This window comes from Merops nubicus, unplaced genomic scaffold, assembly GCF_000691845.1.
Source record: "Merops nubicus isolate BGI_N331 unplaced genomic scaffold, ASM69184v1 scaffold487, whole genome shotgun sequence".
Taxonomy (NCBI): domain Eukaryota; kingdom Metazoa; phylum Chordata; class Aves; order Coraciiformes; family Meropidae; genus Merops; species Merops nubicus.
Genome location: NW_008619337.1, coordinates 33,654 through 44,123, shown reverse-complemented (window position 1 = coordinate 44,123; position 10,470 = coordinate 33,654). Strand labels below are relative to the sequence as shown.

General features: G+C 38.8%; 1 protein-coding gene across 1 annotated transcript in view; it reads left to right on the top strand.

The window, feature by feature from the left end:
• Positions 1-10,209, top strand: part of ITGB1 (integrin, beta 1 (fibronectin receptor, beta polypeptide, antigen CD29 includes MDF2, MSK12)) — a gene marked incomplete at its 5' end in the record, with an annotated part of 23,556 nt that extends 13,347 nt beyond the window's left edge. The window contains 3 exons of the mRNA XM_008943731.1: positions 216-448; positions 2,625-2,791; positions 8,999-10,209. Coding sequence (XP_008941979.1) covers positions 216-448; positions 2,625-2,791; positions 8,999-9,064 — 466 coding nt within the window. The remainder of the gene's footprint in view (positions 1-215; positions 449-2,624; positions 2,792-8,998) is intronic.
• Between the last annotated feature and the right edge of the window lie 261 nt (positions 10,210-10,470).

The following is a 10,470-nucleotide window of genomic DNA, read 5'->3' as shown; positions in this document are numbered from 1 at the left end:
GGGAAAGAGGAATTTATTACAGGAGACTTTTGTTGGTCACAAGGTACCTAAATGTTCTGGCTGGTAAAGAGCTTTATTTTTGTCTTCATGGCAAAAGGGCTAGTTTTCTCTGGATTTGTTTCCACATTTTTCTCCTTTATATTTCTTCAGCTAAAATGCTAGGAATCTTTCATAAACTTATTAAAAAGCATTATTTATGTTTTGTACTTCCACAGGGACTGCATTCAGTGCAGAGCTTTTGATAAGGGAGAAAAGAAGGAAACCTGTTCTCAGGAATGTATGTATTTCAACATGACCCGGGTAGAAAGTCGAGACAAGCTGCCACAGCCTGGACAGCCTGATCCGTTGTCTCACTGCAAAGAGAAGGATATTGATGACTGCTGGTTCTACTTCACGTATTCTGTTAACTCAAACGGTGAAGCCAGCGTCCACGTGGTGGAGACCCCAGGTATGAACATGATGTTGCCTCTCTCCCTTCATCTTTGTTGTTAACTGATGAGGTTGTTGTGTACTACAGAAAGTAGCTCTGGCTGATTTGTGTGAGGTAGATACATTTGGAAATCAGTGCCTGTTCCCTGAATGAGAGCTGTGAATGTCTGGATCTGCGTGGCTTTAGGAAAATATAAGTCTCTGTAGATCTAGAGTTTTTTTCAAGCCTTTAGGCTGACAGAAACACTTTTTGTTTTTCTAAAAAAAAAAAAAAAAAAAAGAAACGTATACACTTGTTGAAGCATTTCATGTTTCCACTTGACACGCTTTGTGGTCTTGCTTTACCTGTCTTGTAGCAAGTCCTAGATATCTAAATTTTCATTACTCTTTTTGATGAGGCTTGTGCTACAGGTTAGAAACAATGGTGTCTGTAGAGGTTTGGGGTTTTTTTTAGCTTTTTTCTTTTTGTCTTAATAATATGGGACCAGTCCTGCACAAAAAAAAAAGGCACAAAATTGTGTATGCTGAAAACTGCTGAAATTATTTCATGCTGGGAGCCTTTGCTTTTGCTGAACTGTGAAGTACCTTCAAGAATAAATCTGAAAAGCCTTTTGCTTAGTTAATCCTCAAGAGTCAACCATTCTTATTTTTGTTCAGTTTTCTGGTACAAAAAAGAGAACTGTTCTGTAGCTTGATCAGTAATTTACCATTTATTTACTGAGAAAACTGTTAGTTTGAAAACTGTCACTCAACATTGCATTTGACAGTGACAAAGTCCTGGTTTTGTGCATTAGCAGTCTGTGGTCTCCTGATTTTTACAATCCTGATACAAAATAAACACCTTACTTGTGTGTTGAAAGGCTTAGTGCTGTATTCTACCCAAAGAATTTTCATAATTGATCATTTGGATGATCACCACTTAATATAGATCCAATGGTTAGTGGCACCACTTCAATTCAGAATGTTTTAAGTTCTTAAAAAAATATAATCCAAAGCATAGAGGGAGGGGGACCTTGAGCCCTGACATCTTTTAGCACAAGTCAACCCTTAGCCTATGCTTTTTGGGTCTGACCTTTTCTTGATGCATAAACTTCTGTTGCCTTATGTAAGAGTTGAATCAAGGCTTCATGCATCAGGAGGCACCTTGATTTTGTGCTATACAAGTTCAATAAGGCTGTATGCAGTAGAGCAGACACTTGTTCCTTACTGGTTCCCAAGGAGCTCCTGTCATGTCCCAGAGGCAGCTACCAGCATCAGGAGTCCGTGCTCTGGAGGGAAGCGGCACAGGATTTATTTGCTTACCATTCCTGCAGTCTGTGCATTGGGCTCTACAAAAGCCTTTGTTCAGTTTGTGGTTATTGAAATTTTTATATTGATAGAAGAGTTTGGTTTTATTTTGTATTTTTATGTCAGTCACTGTTAAATCGTTCTGCATTTGTATTTCTCTTTTCAAACACATAATTTACTTACTTGGAAAGTGCATGGTGTTTTTATCCAAAGAAGATATGGGCATTTCTTTAAGTTTCAGCAGAGATCAGTTCCCAAGATGAGGAAATAACTTTTCTTCTGAGACTTTTTTTTTTTTTTTTTTTTTAAAAAAGATATTGCTTACATCTATATATTAGCTACTAACACTGACAGCCATCTGAGGTAGAATGAGTGTCCTGGTTTGGCTGGTCCAGCTGTCTGCCTGGGTAGAGCTCCCTCCCAACTGCAGGTGAAAAACCAACCCTGTCCTAGCTGAACCAGGACAATGAGGAACACCCTTCTTCTGTAACACTGTTGATAGAGCGTGTGGAGGCTGCTCCACAAATATGCATGTGTACTCTACCAGGTTTAGCCCTCCAGCTCCACTTTTGACTTTGAGCTCTTGTATGTTTAAAATGCAATTGCTAGTTATGTTACTCTAATACTCTGGACAAATACCTTAAAGGTTTAGCAGTGTTTAGATTTTATCATCAGAACATCAATTGTTCCATTGCTAAGATTGAACACAAATCAGAAGGATAAAAATAAGCTGGAATGTTACAGGATGTACACATTCCAAAACTTCCATTATTTGAAATGAAAATAGTATTGACCTATCTCTGATATCCAAAATGTGGGTTCAGTACAAAATGAAATTACAAAAGCATCTGGCTGTGCATTACCTTTACCATTTTGTAACATGATGCTCCCCTCACTTTATTTCCTAGAATGCCCCAGTGGCCCTGACATCATTCCCATTGTAGCTGGTGTGGTTGCTGGAATTGTTCTTATTGGACTTGCATTATTATTGATTTGGAAACTGCTAATGATCATTCATGACAGAAGAGAATTTGCTAAATTTGAAAAGGAGAAGATGAATGCCAAGTGGGATACGGTAAGTCAAGAGGCTTTTATCTGTATAAAAGCTGCAGTAGTTGAGGAAGAATAGAAGATTTTTCTTCACATGCCTTAATTGTTTCAGATTGTATTCCTGCCTTCTGGCCTGTGGAGGTACAGAAATATTCTTATTTCAAGCTGACTTGAAAATGTGTTGTGTTACCACTTTGAAAAAAAAAAAAATATATAAATCCCAGCCCTCTGAGAAGTATCTCTTGGGTTAGAAAAGTGAGTAGTAACTTCAGTTGAAATAAAATTTCAGAGAGAAAATGCTGTGGTGACAGAACAGTTCAGCTTTGCAGTTCTACCACATTTTAAAGCATATAATTAAAAAGTTTATTAGAAGATAAAAGTCACTTTAGTATAAAGTAAGAAAATTTTATGTTTATGAAAGAGATCTTGTTAATACTCATACAGCTTTAGTTAGGAGATTGCAGTAACTGGTTACACAATTGCCTGGTACTACTGGTTTGTTGAAATCTTCCCAGCCCTTTGTCAACAGAAAAGTATGTAATGAAAGCAAGCCATGGCCTATAGGCTCACAGGGGCTGTAGGGTCACTGCCTCTGGGGAAGTGCTAGGAATCTGGCAATGAAAACCCCGTCACTGCAGTTCTGTAGAAGTAACGCCCACCTGTGCTTGATAAGAGAGTACTTCTAAAAAATCTGCTAGGAAGCCTTTCAGTTTTATTTAAGGAAGCTAATAATTATTTTTTCTAGCATAGCATTAATTAACACTTTTCTTTATATGGTTTTTTTCGGTGATAGTTGAGAATGTTACGGTTCTTTTTTTCCCACTGAATTATTCGACATTGACCATCTCTTTTACTTCAGCAAGAAAATCCTATATACAAGAGCCCTATTAACAATTTCAAGAATCCAAACTATGGACGTAAAGCTGGTCTCTAAGTCTCAGTTTGTATCTTCTTTCATTTTCTTCCTTTTTTTCCTTTGCATGTCACTTCAAACTCACTGTGTGTCACAGTCAGTTAATCACAGCTTGAGTCTTGCCTGGTTTATCTACTGCGGCTTTGATTCTGGGGTTTTAAAGAATGCAGCTTGAAAAAGCTTTTTAACTTGTTTTGACAGCAAGATTGCTTACTAATACTACCAGTACTGGCTTAAAAAGTATCCTACATGTGACCTTTTTTTTTCCCCCCTCTTCTTGGAGAAATGTGTGGATATATAATGGAACGTCTGTTAGGATCGAAGAAAGTCTTTGGATTCTGGCAAGACAGAGTGGTCAGGGGAGGGTTTGTCTTCTGTTTCCTCAAATCAGCAGTCAGTTTGCTTAAAGTTGAGATGTTTGCAAAGCTAGTTTAGATATGCTTCAGATATCCCAGCCTATAAATATCACTGCTTTTATTAGAATAACTTTGGGAACACTCAGAGTAGCCTTACAGATTTGTTTTTTTTAAAAAACTGCTTTGGCTTATTAACCTAGTATAGAATTAGCTTGTGTTTAAACTGAAATGCATATGCTCTAGTGATTTCATAGTTAAATATGCATCTTATTTTTTCCATCATTACTTCTATTGAAATATCTGAGATATTAAATATCTCAGTCCTTGTAGCCCAGCCAGCTTGGGGGTCTCCATGGAAAAAAGAAAACCCACAATATTAATATGAGAGGAGGAAATGTTCTTGTCCCCCAGTTTCATAGTCCATCCTAAACTCTGCCTGAACACCTCATTTCTTTTTGGAAATGCTGATTTCATTTCTCTTTGCAGCTGACAAGGAGGAACAGCAAGGAGCAAGTCAGTAAACTAAAGTGGTGGATAGTTATCTTCTGTAGACTTTGTGGTTGCACTTTCTGGAATGCTTTAGGTGTTCTCCTTCCCTGGGATCTCCAGCTGCTGGGGAAGGAATGGGAAAGGCAGTATGAGATGGGGAGTGGATGTCAGAAGAGCATTGAGAATTAAGAGGTACAGAGATCAGATTGGAGGGACAGGAATGAAAGGCAGTACATCCCTTTAAATATCCAAAGGCTATTTTCAGAAGCCAGTGGAAAGGAAAGATCTGTAGTTCTAGTTTTAGTCTCTCTGCTGTCTCACTTTTTCAGTGTTGCACTCAAAAAGATTTTTGTAAAGGAAAAATGAGGCAAGAAAGCAGGAATTAAGAGTATTGGAGCTCTCACCTATCCTTGCTGTAACACCTATTCCAAACACTTTGTATAGCATTCTGAGATGCTCCTTGATGAAATATACTTTCCTTTTCTTTTTCTTTTTGCAATCATTTCACTTTCCAGTGAGTCCAAATTTGATTGTTAAAATGTTCATTTTGTTTTCCACATTTACCATATTCACCTGCCTTCCATTTATCTTCTCAAGAGTTGTTTATTCTGGGGAGGAAATGGAGTTCTTGTTACTTTCTAACATTTCACATAGTCCATCTTGTTAAGTCTGTTACCTTCTCTTCTGCTACTCACTTAATTTTGTACTTCCTATGGCATGTAAGACAAGCATCTAACAAATCATACAGTGTGTAACTTCCATTCCGTGCTCCTGTGACTTTTTCAGGCTCTAATGTTCCTACTGCTGCCATTTCTCTTCAAAAAGCACTTCTTGCAGAAAGCTTTCCTCTTGTGTAAAGGGAGGGATTGACTTCTGCCTTTTTGTTTCATTCACTGCGAAGATTAAAGTATGAAAGGTGGGGGTATGACTATAATTTTTGGTATTCATAAAAGTATCAGAACTTTGGGGCAAGAGGGAGGCACGTTTAGCTTTATTGGCCATTGACAGAGGAGATTGGTATTGGCAGCATAGGTGACCCACAGGAAGTAAGACAAGAAAATCCTCCTTTTACCTGTAACTAAGATTTTCTGGGGTTTTTAAGATTGTTGAAGTAACCTTCATTTACGTGAAGAAAGCGTTGTCTTGTATTGCCAAGGCAGGAAAGTGATCTGAAATCCCACACTACACTGCAGTAGGGTCCCTCCAGGCGTATGTGTACAGGGTAAAGTGAACTGTGTGCATTTGGTGTGACCCTTTCCCCTCCTCACAACACTCATACACACACGTGGGCTTGGTAACCTGGGCAGCACAGCCAGCCTTGTCGTGGACCAGGTGCCTCAGTACTTCAGCAGTCCTGCTCCATGGTGTTGTAAGCAACTTGTCACAGAATCCTTGGAGCTGGTGCTCAGGCCAGCTAGGTTGAACCAAGTGACACTTGATCTTGTATACAGTTATGGCTTGTTGATTTTTATTTTGGTTTAAGTGTGCATGGTGTTTTTATAGGGGCATGTGGCAAATGTGTTTTCCCTAATTTGGCATGCTTAAACCAGTGTATTCTCTGTAGTGACATAAAGAAAACAGGTTTATTTAAAATGGGTAGTATTTATCTAAGACAGCAAGTTTAGAATACCATGTTTTAGTAGCCAGCTAAGAATCTGGAAAGCTGTTAACCTCTGAGGGGCCCTCAGCGAGACCAGAGTCATCGTCTACTAGTGGACATTCATTTACTACTATCATGTTAGTTTTAATGATAAGTTATGTGTAGAAGACCTCACCAAGCCAGGGCTGAGACACGGTGGTCAAGTATTGCTGGAAAGGCCTGGGCTGTCACTGCCTGTCTGATAGCAGGGAAGGAATTGCACATACATTGGGTGTCTTACGTTGTGGTTATAGGCAGTAAAGCCTCAAGAGCTCCTTAGCTGGTGAAACACAAGGTTGGGTTAAGCTGAATAGCTCTCTTTTACTAAATCCCCATTTAGAAATGGGAACTGAGAAACTCAACCAAGTGTCTCCCCGTGTCAGTTGAGTGCCTTATTCAGTGACCTAAGTCCCACTGTGTGCTTCTGAGAGTTCTTGGGAACATAAAGTGCAAGTACAAGTGAAGATTAGTCAGTACAGGATTTGAATTTCTTTATAAATAGGGCTTATGCTAAATAAAGGACATCTAAATTTTAAGTTCTGATTTCTCTTGAAAAGCTTTAAAGTAAAAAGTGCACAATTTTATTATGGAACAGAGCATCTAAGTTTCAAATTCTGATTTCTGTCAAAGTTTTATAGTAAAAAATGCACAATCTTATTATGCAAACTGTATTTTAAACCTGATTACAAGTTCAGATTAATTACATGAGCCGCACCCTGCAAATTTCCAAGTTTTAGTCCCAACCTTTAAACAAATTCCTACACTTTGATAGATGTTCTCTCTTACAAAGGAGAAGATGTGAACAGATACCTCTCTGTCTGTGCTGGAGGTAGCCTTTTTTGTAGTATTGAAGATTAAAAGCATGATACAAGAAGTACTGCATAACGCCTTGCTGTTGGAAAGCTGTGTGTCATCTTCCAGTCTGCCTATGGTACTGTCTGTGAGCTTACAGATCTTCTCTATCATAGACTTTACTTGGCATATTTTTAAGACTTCTTCTGCATTAAAACTTTTCAAGGAAACAACATACATTGCCAAGAACTTCGGGGCATGATGAGATACTTTGGTTACAAATTAAATCCCTCATGCCTGGATGCTTTTCCAGTTTCATCTACATCTTAATATTGCAAAGCTTGTTATTAAAAATATTGGGAGAGGAAGTAGTTTTGCACTGACTGATTTGTCTAGCTGAGAAGTAGCCACAACACGGTATTTCCATTATTTAAAAGAAAAAAAAAATCTTAACTCCCCATCCCTTTGCAAACTGGTAGTTGATACACTTGATTAATCAGGAGAGTTTGCCTGGGAACTGACAGGAGGTCTTTTGCTGTTGCTGTGTGCTTGTGAAGCACAGTCAGCACTGAACACCTGGTTCTTCCTTCATCTCAAGACAGGTGAGATGACATTGACATAGATGTTGAGAAGATCTGAGAATCTTGACTTCCATTGTCTATCAACCCAGGTTCTGGCTGGATTTGAGAGACTAGGCTGGAGTTGCTCAAGTCTAGGTGGGATTGGATGTGCCTCATTATTCACTGCCTGTAGAGGAGGTGGCTTCAAGGAGAAGCAGCCTTTTCCTGTGAAAGAAAGCATGATGGAAAGGCAGTACACCAGCTAAATGGTTTTCCTTAGCAACAGCTACTGCTGTAGACCAGTTAGTTACTTGCCCTGTACCAGGTGCTGCAAATAGCAGACAACAAACTTCCCAGCAGTTGTCACACGAACATTTTGCAACAACTTGGTTTCTTCCTTGCCTTGTCACATTTGGGCACATCCTGTGATACTTCCAGTTGATTTTCCAGTCTGAAAAAACAGGCACACCTGGTGTGTTGTGTAGGGGGAGGATTTCTTTTCATTGACTCATGGAAAAGCGGTTTTAACCTGAAATTTTTCAAATGCTGTGTAATTTAGTAGAGTGGAATAGACTTAATATCATTCTATAGGCCATCTCAGACTGGGGGAATTTCAAAGGGGGAGAGATTCCCTGACTGCTCATGAAAGCAGCAGATAGGTAGAAAGGCCAGAACTATAATCAGGCTGACATCTGCACGGTAGCCCTTTCCTTTGCCTAAGATTTGTCTCTTAATTTTGAGTTTAAGCTGTTCCTCTTAGGGGTGCAGGGATTAGTGGAGAGAGATTTACTGAGCTAAAAGAAACCTGGGAACAAAGGAAGCTTGAAAAAAGCTTAATTTAGAGGTTTTCAAATCTCAGCAAGAGAATGTAGACATTTCTCCTATCAATAGAAATCTTTATCATAGCATTTGTACCAGTACTGAAGTTTCTTAGTTTTAACTGTGCCTTTTGTGCATAGAGTGGCTGGGGAGACCTGCAGGAATAAAATGACAATGCCAAGTACTGGATGTTCAATATGAATATTGAATGTGTATGATCAAATTGCTACAAACCTTTCCACTTTGTTTATGGAATTAAATTATAATACTATAGAAGCTATTCAAATGTTTATTGCAGCAGAATGTGGTCTGTGGTCAGTCGTGGCTTCAAACAATGTTGTTTACAGTTCTGCTTCTTAAAAAAATGTCATGGGCTGCAGACCCCTGAGTTGATGGCTCAGCCCCGAGATGACCACACGAGGTTCAGCCACGTTGAAGGAATCTGTGGTGTGAGCTGACCAGGCTTGGGCCCTAACCCTGTGCTGTATTCCCTGAGCATGCCTTCGTTCAAGTTGGTAGAGGGAAAACTAGTTTGACTTAAGCTGTTTGTGTGTACAAACAAAACATTAATGGGTAACTTCTTGGGCTGATTTTTAGAGCTCTTACAAACACTGCGCTTTTTTCATCACTTTAAATATTAATACAAATATTTTTCTTTTTCTAGGGTGAAAATCCAATTTACAAGAGTGCGGTGACAACTGTGGTCAATCCTAAATACGAGGGAAAATGAACACTGCTTGTATAACTTCACAACACTGTATGCAGCATAGCAATTTCTGTAGTCACAGTAAGATAGATTTAGAGCAAACTGCAGTGATTTTACTAATTCATTACATATAGGTTTGTTTTCCTGTGCAGGTTTTGAAAATGTACCATATGTAATTTTTTTTTTTCAATTGCAAATAAAAGCAATCAGTGCCAGAGGTCTGACAAAAAAACTTGAGACTGTGTAGCCTAGTCAGCTAAGGTCACATGGTGCCTTTTAGACCTTTTCCACTCCTGTGCTGTGAATCCAGGTCTTCTGCAGGGTGCGATACTGCTGTGGCATGACTGGGAGGGGAATGGCTAAAGCAATCAGCATGAGGGCTCTGCCTAGACATTTAGTATTAAACTTTTTAGCTTTACAGGGAAATCAGGGCTTGAGTTTGCAGATATAATTAAACTCGTGGAGCATGGAGCTGGTGGTTAATTGGTTTACTTGCTAGACATACAATTAAGTATATGGTAAGTTGAGTAAGTTGGAAGTGAGCCATGTAAAGGACTGAAAAGTGTATGCATATTTCTTTTTAATTTTTAAGTTGCTTATTGCAAGGTTATGATTAAAATGAAAGGGTTTGAGAAGAATGTTAAGATGGCAGGGGAAAAAAAATAGCTTTAAAACACGTGCCATTACTGAAAAAGTTGCTGACTGGTAACTTGCTTAGTTTTTTTTTTGTGAGTTCAAGCCCTGGACGGCAGTATTGTGAAGTACCGAGACATCCTCAGAACACATAAGGGCCTTACGTCATACCGTGTCTTCATCCTGTCATGTTTCCTTGGTTTAAAGCCTGGTGCTTTGTCACCCTTCTAACCTTTTTAATGTATTTGGTTGCCATTCTTTTTGTAATATTTTTGTATCAACACAAGTGCTTTTTTTTTTTTTTTTGAGCAGTCTTAGCTGTAAATTTGCCTTTACCCTGTAGCTAAGATTGCGTAGCTTGTCATGTGACGTGAGTCACACATCATTCTTGACATCTGCCATGTATATTTGCCTTTGACCATTCAAACTGCATCATAGTCATATTCTTGTTTTAAGTGCCTTTTTATTTTAACAGATGTTCACTTTTTACAGTGCTATTACTGAAGTTATTTATTAAATAAAAGTTCCGTAAAATACTTTAATCTGATCTCTTTTATCTTGTAGAAGTTTACACTATTCAAAAAAACTGAGAACTGTGTCTGTTTGGGCAACAGGTAATAAACACAGTGATATTACTGTGTTTGGTGTTGGGACTTCAGGTAATCCTGAGAAGATACAGGGTTCTATTCTAAAAGTCCCTTTTAACCTCCATCTGTGGGCAGGAGGATCCTGGTTTCCTTGAAGTGGGAGGGTGGACACTGATGGGGAAGTTGAGCTGTGTGCATGTTTCTCCATCT